This window comes from Aureobasidium subglaciale (assembly GCF_000721755.1).
Source record: "Aureobasidium subglaciale EXF-2481 unplaced genomic scaffold scaffold_23, whole genome shotgun sequence".
Classification (NCBI taxonomy): Eukaryota; Fungi; Ascomycota; class Dothideomycetes; order Dothideales; family Saccotheciaceae; genus Aureobasidium; species Aureobasidium subglaciale.
Window position 1 is genome coordinate 238,166 of NW_013566972.1, and position 17,995 is coordinate 256,160.

The 17,995-nt window shown below is 51.0% G+C and overlaps 6 protein-coding genes across 6 annotated transcripts; 4 read left to right on the forward strand and 2 right to left on the reverse strand.

Annotated features, from left to right (window-relative positions):
* Positions 1-3,504: 3,504 nt before the first annotated feature.
* AUEXF2481DRAFT_68899 (uncharacterized protein) lies at positions 3,505-4,638 on the forward strand (the record flags this gene model as incomplete). Its single annotated transcript, XM_013485243.1, has 2 exons — positions 3,505-4,038; positions 4,129-4,638. The coding sequence occupies 2 exons, from the start codon at positions 3,505-3,507 to the stop codon at positions 4,636-4,638; spliced, it is 1,044 nt and encodes a 347-aa protein (XP_013340697.1).
* Positions 4,639-5,026: 388 nt separating this feature from the next.
* AUEXF2481DRAFT_437889 (uncharacterized protein) lies at positions 5,027-6,039 on the forward strand. The gene has a single exon (XM_013485286.1). The coding sequence runs from the start codon at positions 5,416-5,418 to the stop codon at positions 6,001-6,003; it is 588 nt and encodes a 195-aa protein (XP_013340740.1). The 5' UTR covers positions 5,027-5,415; the 3' UTR covers positions 6,004-6,039.
* A 36-nt stretch (positions 6,040-6,075) lies between these two features.
* Positions 6,076-9,534, reverse strand: AUEXF2481DRAFT_7912 (uncharacterized protein; the record flags this gene model as incomplete). Its single annotated transcript, XM_013485169.1, has 1 exon — positions 6,076-9,534. The coding sequence occupies one exon, from the start codon at positions 9,532-9,534 to the stop codon at positions 6,076-6,078; it is 3,459 nt and encodes a 1,152-aa protein (XP_013340623.1).
* A 195-nt stretch (positions 9,535-9,729) lies between these two features.
* On the forward strand, positions 9,730-10,944 carry AUEXF2481DRAFT_7913 (uncharacterized protein; the record flags this gene model as incomplete). Its single annotated transcript, XM_013485170.1, has 1 exon — positions 9,730-10,944. One exon carries the CDS (start codon positions 9,730-9,732, stop codon positions 10,942-10,944), a length of 1,215 nt encoding a protein of 404 aa, XP_013340624.1.
* A 448-nt stretch (positions 10,945-11,392) lies between these two features.
* On the reverse strand, positions 11,393-13,842 carry AUEXF2481DRAFT_43315 (uncharacterized protein). Its single transcript, XM_013485223.1, has 5 exons — positions 13,345-13,842; positions 13,204-13,291; positions 12,394-13,134; positions 11,815-12,321; positions 11,393-11,758 (listed from the first exon to the last, which is right to left on the reverse strand). The coding sequence occupies exons 1-5, from the start codon at positions 13,366-13,368 to the stop codon at positions 11,622-11,624; spliced, it is 1,497 nt and encodes a 498-aa protein (XP_013340677.1). The 5' UTR covers positions 13,369-13,842; the 3' UTR covers positions 11,393-11,621.
* A 1,885-nt stretch (positions 13,843-15,727) lies between these two features.
* Positions 15,728-16,717, forward strand: AUEXF2481DRAFT_438113 (uncharacterized protein). The gene is made up of 3 exons (XM_013485287.1): positions 15,728-16,031; positions 16,086-16,221; positions 16,275-16,717. The coding sequence occupies exons 1-3, from the start codon at positions 15,952-15,954 to the stop codon at positions 16,539-16,541; spliced, it is 483 nt and encodes a 160-aa protein (XP_013340741.1). The 5' UTR covers positions 15,728-15,951; the 3' UTR covers positions 16,542-16,717.
* The last annotated feature ends 1,278 nt before the right edge of the window (positions 16,718-17,995 follow it).

A 17,995-nucleotide genomic window follows, 5' to 3' on the forward strand; every position in this document is an offset into this window, starting at 1 on the left:
GGCGGCTTACGACAACGTCATACGACCAAGCCCTCATGCTCCCTCACGCCTTTCCCAAACGAGTGCCCGTGTCGCTGCGTCTCTGCTTTGACTTTGGCTCTGCCACTATTTGCTCTTGTCGTCTTGCTGTTTTTGTTCCTACCTTGAGCAGATTGGAAGCAGATCTTGTCCTTCGATACACCCTTGTCCCGCTTTGCAGGAAACCCATGTACTTCGATCCTTTTCGCTTTGTGCAGATGCACTTTCTTCGCCGCAGGGATGTAAACTGAAAGACCTCTGTGATCGCTTTGCGTGACTGCGCTTGCAGTAGGTCAAGTTGAGCCGCGCTTGGCTCCGGATAAAGCGACCGCGCGATTTTCTTGCGACAACGTCCGAAGCAGTTCGGCACGAGCAACTCGTCTATCCGACCGCATCCGCCTACAAGTCGGTCTGGTACCGATTCTTCGATGTAGATGTCGCTTGCTCGAGCGCTCGATGGTGACAGAATCCGTCGCAGTCACAATCCTGCCCGTGGGTAAGGAGAGTCATGTCCTACCTGCTGGTGAGATCTCTCATCGAATGGATCATCGTCCAGCCATGTCCCAGCCCTGAGCAAGACCAAGCGATCCGTTCAACTTTGTCAGTCAGTTTGAACCTAAAGGGATGACCTGCATCGAATGCTTAAGCGAAAAGCAAGTGCGCCGGACAGCAAATCCTGGACCTTTGACTCATGGTCCCCAACACGGTCCCTGCCACCATGAGCTGCCTGACTAAAGGATCTCGAACTCAGGTCTGCAGGATCAAAGAAATGACAAAATCCAAGAAGCGGCCAATAACGAAGTCGCAAGGGCATACTTGTGGCTTCGTTGTAGATCAGCGCTGCGACAAGCCCTTGATATCTGCCCTTGACTCGCATGAGCCCATCAGTTTGCACGACAGAATTCGTGGTGCCGCGCCGGCGGCCGTCGTCCTTGCGCCAGAACAAGCATAACTAGTTAGCCCGCTTCTTATGTGCGCCATCTCCGTGCCCTCGAGATATTCCCGAGAGCTTGCACCCTGCCGTCTCTCCTAGAACTGCCCTCCATGGCGACAAAAGTCGCTAAACCACACATCAGGGAAGCAATGTTTCTCCTTTAGTGCAATGTATGCCAGTGTCCTCCGCTGTATGGCCGGCGCTTGATGCCCAAGCTTGCCGCCACGGGGTTACAGCACAAGGCGAGCGCGCTGCCGACTTGACATCCCGAGAGATCTCTTTGTCGACTCGCGATTTAGCCGGGCATCGCTGCACGTGAAGGAGCAATACCACGGCTATCACACCGGTCTGAGCGCCGTAGAGCTACCTGCCTTTGCCCCAAATCAAGTGACAACTGTTGTCTACTGCGCCTACAAGGCACGAGACGAGGTGAAAACGCCGTATGATCGTATTCGCACCACATGCAAGTTTCAACACGACGTTGCATCTGTTTACTAATATCAACCTCACGCTGGGCATCAAGACTTCCAATTGGCCTGCCGTTTCTTGGTCTCGCTATCCATAGATATAAGTCGGAAAGAGTCGGAATTCGTTTCATGTGTTTGCCTTGTTCAGAATGAGCGGTAGCATGTCATTCTATTAGGCGCAGCCGCGCAGGAGTTGCCGCCGTACTGCTGTCAAACGATATTTATCTCACTTGCAGGGCGGAGTTGACACCCAATGCTCTAGATTGATGGTTGGGAAACATTGGTCGTCTCGAGATTCAAAGCGGTCCTTGAATTTGAGTTCAATATTCACAACGTGGCCACAGGCGGACCCAAGACCTGAGACTTCGAGTGTTGTTTTGACAGCAAACGAATAGTGATTGGTGAAGCTCTGATCACGACTGACGAAGAGAAATTCGGACACTTTCCTTGAGAGAACTTTCTCAGGAGGTTGGGTGATCATTGCACGAAGGAAGCAGCCAACCACTCTGTGCTCAACGGCCGTGTTCTGTGTCAAGACTTCGCACAGATTCCATTTTCTTCTGGTCGTTCCAATATTCAGGTCCAATATTGTTGTTGAGCAATAATTCAAATGGTTAAACGGAGCAGAGCGGAATCGAGAGACGGGTGCTTTTCCGGAGGACTGTGATTCTTGGCAACAACCGGCCCGTGGTGCGCATCTAGGTCAACGGCCAGTGGTTCGCAAAGTCTGGACGACAGCATGCTGAGGTACAGCGGCTGGCTGAGATGCAAGCTGAAGTTTGTCGAGAAGCATCGACAGCCACATGGCGCTGACAGCGCTGGAGACTCGGTGAATTGATACGTCTGCGATTGTGTTGTTGCAGTCGGTCAAACTCATGCAGGAGAAGGTTCAGACAGGCGTTCGTGTCTCGACAACATACGACGCCTGTTCGGCTTGGATAACCTGACTGGGAGATATCGATTCCCACCTACTGCTTACCTAGACAATTTGGGGAAATGCATGGCCCTCTTGCATAGCTTGCATATCAGCTCCGGAAGTGTCTATTGGATAGCAACATGCATAATGGAAGACGTCAGAGAGAGCAGATTCCTACCAGGACCTTGTATCAAAAGCAAAGCGGATGCCGTGCTATCCCGGATGTCCAACCTCCTCATGTTCTGAAATGAAGCCCACACTTGATGTGTGCAAAAGGAAACCTCTACTTGACACGACCAACGCGACACGGCGCACGTCATATTGTGATTTGTGTACAGTGTAGTACCTCCTGGTGCCAAAACATCAGGGTCTGCAGGTGCAAAAAGCACCCTGAACACGTCCAAGAAATGCTCGCAGAAAGCACCGTAAGCAGCGATAATCAGCAGTACTAGTAAAAGCATGTTTCGAGATCAAGTATCTCTTACCGCGTCACCAGCCTCCAGTCCCAACCACCTGAGACGAGCAGCTCACTAAAGGGACGGAATCGATTGTTGAGACTCCCAAGAAGCTTCCCCGCAACACATTGACATTTGGAGAATTCACGGAAAAGAAGTCCTCAGGGTGTACGTCTACACAGCGTCAGGCTCAGGGTCTACAGACATTTCTCTTGAAGCCGATTGGATAGAGAGGACATAGAAGAGTAGATTAGAGAGGTGGGTCGGATCCGGGATCTGCGACGTCGTGGGAACAGCACGTGTCGAGCTATGACAACGATCAGGGTCTCCAGGACAGCGACTGAGACCGGATCACATTACTCACGAAGCCGAGACATGATCCTGAAGCCCAACTCCTGTCAGACAGTTGTCGGTCGCTCAACACATGATGAGAGATGTATCAGCGGTCAAGCTAGAATGCACCTCACAAGCTCATGAGAAAAGAAGAGGTTGAGCAAGTGGATCAAAGTGCCTTGATAAAACAGAGCGGCCATACCCGCAGAGCCGCATGATGGAGGCAAGGGCGGCGGTGGTCAGCGAGCTCCGCAATTTGAAAATGTTCAAGCTCCACTGTTGATGTTCCTGCCACAAGTGACTTTTTCATCCTCCCTTCGAGCAATCACATCAATCCACAAGCCGTCAATCGCATTCACCTCCAATCTCTCCCGTCAATACATGTCAGCAGCCAAAAGAGTCAAGATGTCAGGCCCTGTTATCGGAACCCACAGTGGCCACTTCCACGCCGACGAGGCCCTCGCCGTCTACCTGTTGCGCCTCCTCCCCGAGTACTCCAACAGCACCCTCGTCCGCACCCGCGACCCCGAAAAGCTCGCTCCCTGCCACACTGTTGTTGATGTCGGTGGTGTCTACGATGACGCAGCCAAGCGCTACGATCACCACCAGCGCGAGTTCACCACCACTTTCCCCGACCATTCTACCAAGCTCTCGTCCGCCGGTCTCGTCTACATGCACTACGGCAAGGACATCATCTGCACTTGCACCGGTCTCACCAAGGACTCTGCCGATGCCGAGCTCCTCTACCAGAAGCTGTACGACGACTTTGTCGAGGCCTTTGACGCCAACGACAACGGTGTCTCTGCCTACGACCCCAACGCCCTCCGCAAGGCTGGTATTGAGAAGAAGTTCTCCGACCGTGGTTTCAGCATCGCTTCCGTCGTCAACCGCCTCAACTACTCACATCCTTCGCCCGTCGCCGTAGCAAAGCACTCCCTCAGCACAGAGGGCGTCACCCTCGAGGGCGGCGTCTCCGTTCCCCTCACCTCCGACACTGCCACAAAGGACCCTTCTGCCGCACAAGCCGAAGAAGACGAGCGCTTCCTCAAGGCCTCCCAGTTCTGCGGTGATCAGTTCATCTCTGAGGTCATGGATAAGTTCCACTCGTGGTTGCCCGCCCGCGCTGTCGTCAAGCAAGCCTTTGGCGACCGCTTCAAGTACGACGACAAGGGCCGCATCATGGTCGTTCCCCACCGTCCCGAGGGCTGCCCCTGGGCCGACCACCTCTACGCTCTCGAGAAGGAGACCTCCACCGAGGGCTCTGTTCTTTACGTCTTGTTTGCCGAAAACGGCGAGGCCGACAGCAAATGGCGCATTCGCTCCGTCAGCCGCGAGTCTGGCAGCTTCGAGAACCGCAAGGATATGCCCGATGCCTGGAAGGGTGTCAGAGATGAGGAGTTGAGCAAGGTTTCCGGCGTCCCTGGTGGTGTCTTTGTCCACGCTTCCGGCTTCATCGGTGGCAACAAGACTTTCGAGGGTGTCCTCGAGATGGCCAAGAAGTCTGCTGATGCATAAATGACGAACACATAAACGGCAAGGCGTTATTTTGGTTTTTAACAAAAGAAGGGGTTTCTCTCTCTCTCTATTCCGATACCCGGGATTTTTTTCTATAGATGTACAAATTTTCATCTTTTGTGGCATAGGTGTTACATTTTCTTTTCACTCTGATTATTTCTCTCCTTCTCTCTTCCTCTCCACTGTCGTGACTTTTAGTTGCAGGAGTGTGATGGAAAGCAACTTACTTTTCGTACACTGGTGAGGAGATATCGGATCACTTACTCCTTATTTCCAAGCTCCCCAAGTGTCTGAATTAACCCCCATGGAATATCATTGAAGTGGTGCATGAGTGTCAGTTTTCAGATACTCTTGTTGAAAAGAGCAGAACTTTTGAGAGGGAGGAAGGAAGTGGTAAGGGACCTGATGTTTCTCCTCTCCTTGCCTCTTCCGCTCAAAGATCAACTTTTTCCGCCGCCTCTCACACAAAGCATATCAACATGGTTGGCGTTCATAAATCTTGAGTGATATCTCTGAAAGCCAAATGTGACCTTTTCTCCACTGGCAGGTACTTGCTGCTTGTCTGGTAGAAAAAGAGTCCTTGGAGTGGTGGTTGGGGTTGGTTTTTTATAGCTATGAGATATTGCGGATTTGGCTGGTGAGGAATCACTTTCTGGGTTGCTGCTGTCACATGAGCATACCATCCTTCACATACTATCCATGTACCGGTTAGCCCGGAAACGTACACATTAGGAACTAGGTATATCTCTAGGCTACCGGCTAGAGAAACACGTCCGGATGGTAGAATACGACCTTGTGCATTACGATGCAGTATCTACGGCAGGGAGTAAATATGCAAAAAGAGTAAGGAGACAAATAATCGAGTTAGACTTCGGTAACGCTTCCGTATCTTCTAGTTCAGATTTCGACCTCGACTACCAAACTGGCAAAGACAGTCCAGTTGTCGTCAGTTCTTGGTATAGTAGCATCTTACCACCGCTTGCAGACCAGACCGCCGCTGTATCGACTAGCCGGGCCCCGTTATGCGATATCATAAATATCACCCGGAACGCCAGACAGTTAAGAGAAGCTACGACCAAGGAACTTCTGGGCTGGTACAAAAGAAGTGCGATGGACGGGACAGCTTGCTACACTTGTCCGTTGCCTACTTGTAAGAGAGTTCTGCCTGCCAACTGCAGATTGTCAGATCTCTGGACACATGCATCAATCGGCGACCATCCAAAGGAACTGCATTCTGCCGGCATCTTTCCATGCCAGGTTGGGCGTGTTGTGGGATTCACCGACCCGGCAGCAAGACAGCTCCACATTAATTATATAGAAAAAGAGAAGCATAAGCATGGGTATCTCATCCTCATGACCTCGTGACAGAAAAAAAGCAAGTATCTCCTCCCTCCTTTTATTCCCTCCTTCCCACATCCCTAAAACTTTCCTTGTACACTAATTCATCCCTCTGGTACGTCTAGTAGTCGCTCTCGGCTTCACAACCTCTTCCTCACTCTCATCCTCTTCCATCTCCTCACCCTCGCCATCATCCTCGGTATGTGAGAAATAAGGACTCTTAATCTCTTTCTTGATGGGTTTGCGTGGGGAGATGATGACTTTGGGTGATGAGTTACGTTCCTTGATGACAGGGGCGGCGTCATCTTCAGATGCATCGGTGAGATCCGAGAGGTCTGAGGATTGTGCTGCTTCGTCTTCTTCGTCTTCGGCTTCGTCTTCCGATTCAGAGATGATGGCTTTCGATCTTCTTGCTGGACGCTTGGGTGCAGATTTTGCTTTTGGTGCTGCTTTGGCCTTGGGTTTTGGGGCTGCTTTTGATTTGGTAGTGGGTTTGGCAGCGGCAGATGTACGAGGTTTACGACGTTGAGGTGGAGGTTCGTCGTCCTCTAGTTCTTCCTCGCTTTCATTCTCCTCCTTTACAGGTTCTGCGTCTGAGGATTGAGCTTGACGGTGAGCTGCTGACGCGAGAGACATTGGTGCAAAGTGCGAGCTGGTGACTGGCTTCTTTTCTTCCTCTGCTTCGTCGTCGTCGAGCAGAAAACCACCGCCCATCTCGATGTCTTCTGCTTTGGTGTCGTCTTCATCTTCGTCTTCGTCTTCGGGCATGAAACCACCACCGCCACCAAGACTGAGATTGGTGTCTTCTTCCTTCGTCTCTTCGACTTTCTCGTCCTCGTCCTCATCGCCGGAGACCACGAAGCCGCCACCCATAGTCATCTCATCTCTGGGTGCCTTCTTCTTCTTTTGCTTGTCGCGGTTGACGAAGGGATTGATTTCTTCAGCTTCATTCGATCGACCAGCGTAATCTGTTCTTATACGTTCAACAATACGCAAGCCCATGAGGAACTTCCGCCACAGATGCAGGTTAGTAGCCTGTCTCTTGACGTCCTCTTTACGTTTACGTTCTGCTTCCTCAATCTCCCAGGCATCGATGACAGCATCTTCGTTTTCAGCAGCCACGACTACGCCAGTGATTACAGGAACCGCACGCTGCTTGCCGAACTCGAAACCTGTACAAGCTTCGGCGTAGTCGATGTTGAGTTTTCTGCAGATTCTGGCGGTACTTCGAAGAGGAATGTGAACAGCGCCTTTGGGTACCATGGAAGGCACATACACATCAATGTTGTTGTATGCGTTCTTAGGAATGACACCATCTTTGATGGGAGGTGGGATGATCCATTCAGTCTGGTCAATGCCGTAGAGACCTTGCTTGAGCTTTTCGCCCGTCTCACGTTCAGCCTCTTCCATCTCACGCTTACGCATGAGAGTCACTGCGCGAACAGGAACCATCTTGAGTGGCTGTTCACCCATCTGGATCTGGCGACCTTCTTTGTGCCATGATTCAACGGTCTTGCAATTCACGACATCTGCTCGCCTGTAGACGGGCTCTGTCTTTTCCTTGTCGCCCTTGCCAAAAGTGAAAGTTCTGACTTGCTTTGAATCTGGCAGAATAGCTTCTTCACGACGCAGATGACGCTCGAGCACAAATTCGGCGCTCTGCTTGTACCACTGCAAAGACTCGGTGGCAACTTTGGCCTTCTCGGTCGCTGGCTTGAAGGGCTTGAGATCAGTGGACTCTTCAACATCGTCTGCTGCCGTACGCTTATTTTGTGGACGAACGAATGGTGACATGATGCGCTTGAAGAAGTCGTAGTCTTCGGTCTTGATGACTTTACCGCGCTTGTTCAACACTGGGATCTTTTCCACAGGCATTCGGAAGCCCTTCGTACGGCCAGGTAGTTGATGCTTTTTCAAGTAGCGGATTGTGACATCTTTCGCAGTGGTGTCAGGATTGTGTGCGATAACATAGCAGATGACCTGTCTGGCTTGGTCGGCACGCTTGCCTCGAGGCTCGAAAGTAGAAAGTAACTCTTGCGTACTAGCAACAGTCGACAAGACAATGGAGTCGACAGGGATGTAGGTATTTGACACAGGCGAGAGAACTTCTGTCCAGTAATGAGGGTATGCAAGGTCGCGATCATACTTTTTGGTGTTCTTTGGCGGAATTCCGGGTGTGATGTCAATCACTGATGCATCATCATCATCGTCGTCGTCGGCGGCGTCTGATGCAGCGCTAGAGAGTGAACTAGACTCATCTTTGACCGTTTCATTTTCCGCTTTGCGAGTGGACTTTCGAGCAGGCTTCTCAATCTTGAGCGGCTTCCTCGGCTTCGGCTTTGCTTTGGCTTTGGGAGATTCGGCGGTCACACTGTCGTCGTCAGAGATCTCGACAGGATTCTGGGAGGAAGTTGGAGGCGGCTTCTTAATCTCGCCATCCTCGACTTTTGTCCAGCCAAAACCTGCAGGCTGCAAGCTGGCCACCATCCTGGACTCGATGCCAATAGCTCTAATCAGAGCGGTAAAGAGTTGAGCACCGACATCTCGCGAACCTCGACATGCCTTTGCACACTTGCGGAACTCGTCGATGTTCTCAATACGCTCACCATGTCGTTCGAAGTTGGACTTGTTCTTGTCCCAGGCTTTGATCTCGTAGGTGATGAGTCTTTGAGGTAGATAGCCTTGCTTGCGGATACCAGGAGCTGTGACGTTGAAACGCTTCCTCCAGTAGGCGGTCAAGACCTTGAGCAGTCTAAGTAGAGGGTCTCCACTGCTGAGGTTGGGCACGCCGGGCTCGAGTCTATCGGCGTCTTGTCCCCAGTCTCTGGCTTTGCTGTTTCCCTTGGCTTTGCCCTTTTGCTTCTTCTTCGGAGGTGGTTCCTTCAAGCCCATGTTGATCTTCCAGCGATCGATCTCATCCTTGAGGCCTTGGCTGAGACTGTCAAGCAGGATCTTGTGAAGCTCGGCATCGTTGAGCCATGAGTTACGGACGGCGTTGTGGAAGAGTAGCGTCTGGACGTGTATGCAATGTGCTCGGATGCGAGCCTGGCGTTCTCTTTTAGAGGGGCCCTTCTTGGCCTTTGCTTGTTGCTCAGCAGCAGCAACGGCTTGGACACTGCCGTCCTCGTTGATGGAAATGTTGACGTCTTGGATGGCGCTGTCGTCGTTGACGGTGTCTTCCTGAGCTGGGATAGCGTTCTCCCAGTCCATGTCCTCATCTTCGTCCTGCTCTTTCGGTGCTTCCTTCATGGGCACATCTTCAAAGTCGTCGTCATCCTCAGATGATGAAGCGTCTTCTTCATCATCGTCGCTATCGCCTTGGCCAACGCTCGCAAAGAAGTTCTTCGCCTCTTCAGCAGTCGCTTTGGTAGTGAGGGTGTCGACGGCCTCGAAGACGCTGCTCTTCGCTTTGGCTGGCTTCTTTTCGAGTTGCGCTTTCTTGTCAACTGGTGGCTTCTTGTCGACTGGAGCCTTCTTGCCACGGGCAGTTTCTCTTCGTTTGGCAGGAGGAGCTTCGGGCGAAGGCGAGCGCCTTTTGCGCGGGACGAACGGAGGCATCTATCGCATCAGGTGTGTGAGATAAAGAGCGTGATGGGGCTTTGCAGATGGAGATCAATAATTACTTCCACTTTGGTGCTTGTACCTGCAGCTCATGACATCACTGACACGTTCGCAACACGAGGAGACGCGACTTCCAAATGGATTTCGAAAAAGGAAATTCAATAATTCTTTCACATTGACGACATAATTCAAATGGCTGGGAATGACTTTGTCCATGCAGACGCAATAGCAGACTGTGTCCTTGCTGCCTTTGATGCTCTGCCAGCACATCGCAAGCCGCGACTGCCGTCTTCGGGACTGAAAGCTGGCCGCAGAGAATGGGTACCCTTGGCCGGCATCGTGCTTGAGAGCAGACATGGTGCCCTAACATGCGCTGCGTTGGCTACTGGCATGAAGTGTCTGCCTCGTGATAAGATCCAAGGTCTGAACGGCAATGTCGTGCACGATAGTCACGCCGAGATTTTGGCTTTGCGAGCCTTCAATCGCTTCCTGCTCGATCAGTCTGTCTTGCTATGTGCTGACCCTGCTGCTGACAACGTCCTCCAATCCTCTTCCACACAACAACCATTCACAATTGACCCAAGTGTTACCATCCACATGTACTGCAGCGAAGCGCCATGCGGAGATGCCAGCATGGAGCTCACCATGGCTCAGCAAGACGACCAGTCACCTTGGACCTCTACATCTGAAGCTGAACCTGATGAACTCTTTGGAAGAGGCTACTTTGGTACTCTAGGTGTGGTGAGGCGAAAGCCTGCTCGTCCTGATGCACCTCCGACCTTATCCAAATCTTGCTCTGACAAGCTGGCTCTCAAGCAGTACACTTCGGTTCTCTCTGCTGTCAGCTCGTTGTTGATACGCTCAGAAAATGCTTACATCCATACCCTTGTCATGCCACAGAGTCAGTTGGTGCCTGAAGCCTGCGATAGAGCATTCGGACGTAATGGACGTCTTGCGGCATTGCAGGATACATCGTTTGGCCAATTTGCGTTCCATCCCTTCGCAGTCCGGCCAACCACGCGCGAGTTCATGTTCAGTCGTCGCATCGCTGATGCTTCGACGACCTCGATCGTACCCTCAAACATCTCGTCTCTGACATATGGTCCTAAGCAAGAGACGCTCATCAACGGTACGCTTCAAGGAAGGAAGCAAGGCGATCCCAAAGGTGCTTCTGTCATGTCCAGACGATCCATGTGGTCTCTGGCCCTGAAGGTCGCTACCTTGCTAGCTCAACCTGCGCTTGTCGCTGTTCTGAAGACGCAGTCGTACGCTGATATCAAAGCGAGCGAGATGCTCGCCGATCGTCAAACGGCCAAGCAGACCGCCAGAGACGTGTCGCTACAAGGTTGGAAAAGGAATTCCGGTGATGACGAGTGGTCCTTGTCAGATACGACATCTGTCTCGTAAAGCGTCCAATGACAGACGAGGCCTGGACATTCTCAGAGCACTCTCGAAACGGAGCTCAACAGACTATCACAAGCCACTTGACCCTGTGTCTCGTCCCTTATGTGAAGATGCTGCTCAGGCAGACTTCCGTCATTTTTAATCTTGTTCGCATGGGCAAGTCTCGCGACCAGTTCCTCACTTCAGACGGAGACTGGAAGAATGTCGCCGCAGAGGAGATGAACAACATCCCCAAGTGGTTGATTGATCATCCCCTTCCCGATGGCTTTCAGCGCTCAAAAGTTCTCATCTTTTGCGAGACTCGCAAGGCTGTTGGGATCGTCTTCAAGCAATTTGAGGACTTCTTCGAGCAAGAGAAAGACATCAGGTCAGTAACCACTTTCCTCCTCTTACTGTTCTGCTCTCTCGGCGATAGCGTTAGAGTTTGATATTCTGCACTACTTCAATGAAACATAGGGGAGTTGCAAGGCCGTGAAGAGCATGAATGGAACAATTAGTGAAGTGAGCTAAGGAAGTGCACAATCTTCTGAACATTGGAGACGCGAGAACAGTCACGATCTCATGAGCGCTCTCTGCCGCCACAACATCTGACCCACATCACGGTCACAGTCGCGAGTAAAATCGCACCTTCCAGAAGAAGCATCGCCAAGGATAATGTATAGTAACCTATCAATGTATTCCTAGTACTGGCCGTCCAGAGTAAAGGTGCCCGTCTTCGTAATCAAATACTCATTGACTGCGACATCCTTACCGGACTCCTTTCCATAACCACTCTCCTTGATACCTCCAAACGGACTCTCGGCAGCGGAAGAGTTACCTGTCTCAAGTCAGCAATACACTCTTTGTGTTTCTCCAGACATTCAGAGTACTCACCAGTATTGATACCAATCATGCCAGCCTCCAGATTCTCAAACAACCTCCAAGTCCTATCCACATTCTTCGTAAAGTAATAACTCGCCAATCCCATCGAGGTATCGTTAGCCCTCTTCACAACCTCTTCCTCCGTCTCAAAAGGGAAAAGCGCCAACACAGGAGCAAAAGTTTCTTCCTCCGCAATCAACATCTCAGCATTAGCATCCCCAATAATCGCCGGCTCGAAAAAGTAACCCCCAGAGTTCTTTTTACGCTCTCCGCTGCCGAGTAACAGTTTACCGCCATGGGATAAGGCGTCGGTGACTTGGGATTCTGCTTTATCGAGGGCGCGGGAGGTGGTTACGGGGCCGAGGGTTGTGGTGGGGGAGCTGCCGTGCCCCATGATGAGGGATTTTGTCTTTGTGAGCATGAGTTGGGAGAATTTTCCGTAGATTGGTTTGTGGACGTAGACGCGATTTGCTGTTATGCAGGCTTGACCTGCGTGGCGCCATTTTAGTGCCATGAGTGCTGTTTATTTGAAAATTTGGTTAGTGTGTTCTGTTTTGGGGGGTGTCGTGTGAGGTTGTGGAGCAAACATACCATTGGTGGCTTGTTCGAGGTCGGCGTCTTCAAAGACGATGAATGGGCAGTTTCCTCCTAGCTCTAGGGTGACTTTTTTGAGTCCGTCGGCGCAGATTTTGGCGACTAGTTTGCCTACACGGGTGCTACCTGTGAATGTGACCTTCTTGACGAGCTCGTGTCGACACAAAGCCTCAGACAGTGACGGAGTGTTGTCAAGACTAGTAGTCAAGACGTTGAAGACACCGGGTGGGAAGCCTGCTTGAAGGGCAAGGTAGCCCAGAGTCAAGACCGAGAAAGGAGTCTCGGGTGATGGCTTGACGATCATAGTGCAACCTGCTGCAAGAGCCGCTCCAGCTTTACGGAGAATCATGGCGATTGGAAAGTTCCATGGTGTCAGTGCCACAGCAACACCGATAGGTTGCTTGATGGTGAACACACGACGACCAGGTGCTGCAGGCACAGAGACGGTTCCTTGAATTCTTTCGGCTTCGCCTGCAAACCACCAAGTGAAACCCAAGGCATAGTCGAGCTCAGCCTGGCTCTCAGCAATAGGCTTACCAGTCTCGTAGGTCACGATCTTTGCAATGTCGTCTCGGTGTTCTCTGATGAGGCCGTCCCACTTCAGTAGCCATTGAGCTCTGGTTCTAGGGTTGACTTTACGGTAGGACTCGAAGGCAGCATGAGCAGCTTTGACAGTGTTGTCTACGTCCTCTGGACCATTATCGGGAGCAGTAGCCCACGTCTCACCAGTGCCAGGATCTGTCGTTCTATCTCAGTCTCTCAATTATCATGGTTGAGGGCATCACCCTGGTAGCTGCATCAACATACCGACGACATCAAAGCGCTTCTTAGATTGTGCTTCGAGCCACTCTCCATTAACCAAAGAGTTTTCGCGGAATATATCCTTGTTGTTCAACTAACCAACAGTCAACAACTAGTCAGCATCGGGCTTGTAGCTTGCGATCGCACCTTGAAGGGTAGCTCCGACGCCATGACTATAACAGGCTTTCTGCTATCTTTTGACCAGCTTTAATGATGGCTTTTTCTTTTTTTCCCACAGGAACGTCGCGAGTTGCTAGCGTAGATAAGACACTATTCGTGATAGGATACAAAAAGAAGGAAACGAGAAACCAGGATGCAAAAGATGATGATGCGTATATCTTTTCTCCTCACGAAAAAAACATGCCCACATGAGGGGTATGCCGCGGATCTTTGGGCTTCCCCAGGGCGGGGTTGGTTGGCTGTTTGATTCACCTTACTTTTCGAGCAAAGCTGCACTGTCCAAAAAGCATCATCGTCTTTCCTTTTGCGCATTTCCGATTCGCCGCATGGCTGGAACTCGTGTATCTCAGATGGCGTCTTGTTGGTTCTGACGGAAACGGTTGCGGGAGCAAAGGATGTCGAAATCCATGGCGTGATCGACAGTCGAAGGAAGGTGCATGTTCCATACGAGCCGTCCCCCCATCTACCCGAATGGCTGTTCTGGTAAGGGTGGGTTATCATAGTTCCAAGACCTGCTGTATCATCTAAGTAGGTGTAAAAGGTACGTATTTTGTTGTTGTGAAATCGTCTTGGAGGTGTCACAACAAACAGTGTGGATGTGGTGAAGGGCTTGTTTTGCCAGCACTATATAAGTGGCACCTGCTCCTGTCCTGGAAGGAAACGAGGCTTCGCAGTTGACTTACCTTCAGTTGACCTTCCCGAATACCGCTCGAAATTGGTCAACGACGCAGTTGTACTTGGTATGAGCATTTCTTGCATACAGTCCAACGCCTTGCAAAGCACCAGCATCTGGCCATCGAGAGACATAATGCCTCGAAAAGCCCCGCCGTCTTACCTGCTATTTGGTTGTGTCCACTACCGTCAGTGAGACTTGTGATGGTATAGTAGATTTTGACGCGACGCAAGCACTCCAGCTGCTTGTTATTGCAGCTGTCGATGCCGCTTTGTAGTCCGGCCCAGAGCTACGATGGATGTTCAGATGGTTGAACAAGGGCATCTCGAAGATAGCATATCTCAAGGCAATACATCCAAGCGATGTGACTGACAGCAAGCAAGCATTGACACTCTGTCATCGTTTGTCGCTACTGAAGTCAGCAAAGGCATGAAGCCATGCTGTGACTGCCAAATCGATCGTCGTAGAGTTGGACATTCGCAAGTGGTATATGTCTCGGCAAAACGGAGGCACTGCTACATCCAGAGTCCGGTCGCATCATTCAGATGAGTCAATAACAGCGTCCATTCGAGAAGATCATTGCACTGCCTTTGACGATGTTGTGTTTACAATAAACAAGGACAGTAGCGACAACAAGCACAGAGAGTCAGACCACCTACCTTCATTTGGGAAGAGGCAAGACGTCGAAATCCAATAGGGACAGCTTTCCCAAAAATGGACTTGCATCTTGCCTCAGCAGACGACATCTTGATACTGAAGATACGGGTGATTTCTCGGTGACTTTCGGCAAGCACAAACAGAAATGCGAGACGTTGCGAGTAGTCGGCCAAAACCCGAATCTCGCAATAAACACCAAGTGGAAAGAAGAGGGCCCGAAGGATGCGCCGGCCCGAGCGATTATTATCATCATCAGTGGCAAGGCCTCTTTCGTGTCCTTGGTATGGTCGGAAGTTCGGACTCATCGGTTGTTGTTCTTGTCACACATTGGCCGCCAAATGTCGCCTTCCCTGCGAAAAGCAAAAACAACAACAAAACGACCACACGGTTTTAATCCCGGCGTTGGACCGGCGGAACCATCGGTTCAACGCGGCTAATCACTCAATAGTCTGTCTCTTACAAGAATAGTTAAGTTTTCGTTAAAGTGCTATAAGTGGGCGATGGAAGCCAAGCGAAAAGCAGAACATCGATTTTCTTGTTGATTCCAATTTGGTGGCTGGCGATGCGTCCGACGATCAATAGAAAGGGCACAGCTGACAGTTTTCTTGTCCCATTGGCTCGCTCGCATTTTTGGGCCTGACTTTCATCGGATGCGAGAACGGGGCAGAATCTCGCCCGATGTTCCCAAACCAAATTCGTTTGACGAACTATTGGCTGTATACGGGGCTGCCTCCAGGATTTTGTGAGTGGGACCTCAACCGAAGGATTGTTGCCCTCTCTTTGGAGCTCCAGCATGACGCAGTTTTATTCTGTGTTCCGCTTCCTACCAGGACCATCTCTTGTGCGCGATCGTTGATGGGCTAAGAGCGCCTTCCGTAAGGGCGATTGATGGATATGAGCGCCTTATGCAGGTACAGAAGGGCATCGATCAATAGTAATATGAAAATATGAGTGTGCTCAGCAGTGTCATGCAGGTGTGATATATATGGCAGTGACATGTCGGTAGCAGTAACATATGAATGACCCTGTTAGTCAAAAACTAAAGCAGTACTTATGATACTTGTCAGGGTCTTGGGCACAGCAGATAAGATCAGATGGTCAAAACAGCGCATGGTCAATGTCGATATGATATCGTGGTTGCACTCTGTGGAGAGGAAACCCAGCACGGAGAAGGAATTGTGATTGCGGCATGCGGAGTACAGTAATGTCCCCCATGCACCACCAGAGAAACGAGGTCGAAGTGTATGACAGGTGCACGTTTCTTGAGCAAGCATAACCACAATGAACGACAACTGTGCGTAAGAAGATCATTATGGGGAGCGGGGTACGGTTTCATGCAAGATATGTAGAAGGAGGTGGATGACTGACCCATTGTTAGGAGGAGATGTACGAGGCTTTATACGTGTCCCGCGTTTGATATTTCTGGAAGACCAGAAGAAAGCCTTCGACACATCAGCTCCTCGTGGCCAAGGGGACAACCAACGTTCTCGCATTATTGTGTCTTGCAAGTCCAAGTAAACAAAACATTGTTGCTCTGGCTCGCGTGTCCTTTGACTGACATGAGAAGATCGTGCGCTGTAGGCCTCTGCCCTTGGCGGGCTTTAATCTTATTTCAACCAAAGACGGTGAGCGAGTCCTGGCACCGACCCCAGAGACAAGAACATGGAGAAGCGAGGAATCAACCTGGAGGACACGGTCAACGAAGACGTCATGCGATGAGCCTCTCACAAGAGCGGTAAACAAACACGAGATTCAATACCAAGTCGAGTCTGTTGCGATGCGACTCAGGTCTTCGATGATCTTCCTTTCGCTAGATGAGTTGTTTGATGAGTGACTCCACTCAAGATCTCCGGAGAAGCATCCACCTGTCATTTCAGATCTCACCAGGGGAAGCATCCAGGGGGGCAGGTCATGAGCTTGTAAACGTCGAGCTATACCATCGTGATACTGAGTACCATTTCGATTATCTCTCCTAACCAACGGTCGTGGAGTAAAGAGTTCCATGTTGGTCTGATTGTTTTGAATGTCCGTCACGAGTGCGAATTGGACATAGCTGGGCGTTGATGATACGCAGGTGCCATGCCGATAGTCTGTGCGGACGTTGCAAATTGCGACTCTGCTACTTGAGTTGACTCTCTACCAAACGAACGACCTGGGAAATTCTACATTACGGTGAGGGATCTGTATGGATGAGAACTCATGTCAAGCGATTGGCAGAAAGTAGGGTTCAACGTCTGACTCGATTTCGATAGCAATGAGCTTCGATGGTCACTCTAGAGGAGGTGAGGTCCAGATTTACTACTGTTTGTCTCTGATTGGTCGGAAGCATGCATTCGGCCCGTTAGAAGACTCGATGGAGAACCCGAAGAAGGATTTGGTGCGAGAAGGGCACATCCCGCCCGACTGGCTTGCGAGCTTTGCACGAAAGCCGGCATCTTTGTCGTTCTCACGATGCCGAAAGCCGACAGGTGGCAGACAGGAAAATGCGCTCATGTGCGACATTTTTCGCTAGTTTCCAAAGACACGAACGGAGGATATCCGCGGCCAAGGGTACTACTCTACAAGCATGACGAAAAGGCTTTGGCCGGGCATAGACGGGCAGCGATGGCTAAAGCGGAATGGTTTTGGGGATGGCTGTCTTGCACGTATCGGAAGGTCCGTCGGAAGTGTCTAGCAACGGCCAACGAAGAATGAGGCAAACGTAGAATGTTGTGAATTTGGCGAGCTTGGGAGGGTATGACAGACTCGGCTGGGCCCTCAGCTCTCAGCACATGGCTTGCTTGCCATGGGTGCGAGAGTTTGAAGCTGTTCGTTGTCGAGAGATCTGTTTCAAAGAAGTGCTAGCGTCAGAATAATGTTGGGGGCCCAGTCTTGTCGGCCCACGCAAAGGTTGGAGAGAGAGAAGGGCACTTGCAGGACGAGCCGGTTGCCATGACAGCCTTGCGTCCAGTTCGGGTTTGGCAGCAAAAAGCTAATTTCCGCCTGCGGGAGCAGCCGGTGATAGGGCCCGACACTTCGAACACGACGCTGAATGTATGGAAGATGTTCTAGCTTACCAGTTGCAAACATCAATTGTCACAGAGCGGTCAGTAGCGAGATAGAGATGGTTTGGAGATGCGTGACAGGAACGTGGCCGACGTAAGGCGAGCCAGGCTCAGCAATTACCTCCTGGGGGCCATCGGATTGAGATAGATATGTGATATGAGTAACGATTTGATGGCCGTTCGATAAACGGGTGAATGACCGGCAATGGTATTATCTTACCCCAAAGAAGGAGAGTTGAAGCGT

What these genes read in the sequence shown, in the direction of transcription:
- AUEXF2481DRAFT_437889 (XM_013485286.1), top strand. Translation starts at nt 5,416, where the DNA reads ATGGTAGAATACGACCTTGTGCATTACGATGCAGTATCTACGGCAGGG.
- AUEXF2481DRAFT_43315 (XM_013485223.1), bottom strand. Translation starts at nt 13,368, where the DNA reads ATGGCGTCGGAGCTACCCTTCAAG. An exon ending in CGTCGGAGCTACCCTTCAAG is followed by an intron (nt 13,292 to 13,344) that starts GTGCGATCGCAA and finishes ACTGTTGGTTAG; the next exon opens with TTGAACAACAAGGATATATT. An exon ending in CCTCGAACAAGCCACCAATG is followed by an intron (nt 12,322 to 12,393) that starts GTATGTTTGCTC and finishes TCAAATAAACAG; the next exon opens with CACTCATGGCACTAAAATGG.
- AUEXF2481DRAFT_438113 (XM_013485287.1), top strand. Translation starts at nt 15,952, where the DNA reads ATGACAGGTGCACGTTTCTTGAGCAAGCATAACCACAATGAACGACAA. An exon ending in AGATCATTATGGGGAGCGGG is followed by an intron (nt 16,032 to 16,085) that starts GTACGGTTTCAT and finishes ACCCATTGTTAG; the next exon opens with GAGGAGATGTACGAGGCTTT. An exon ending in ATTGTGTCTTGCAAGTCCAA is followed by an intron (nt 16,222 to 16,274) that starts GTAAACAAAACA and finishes TGACATGAGAAG; the next exon opens with ATCGTGCGCTGTAGGCCTCT.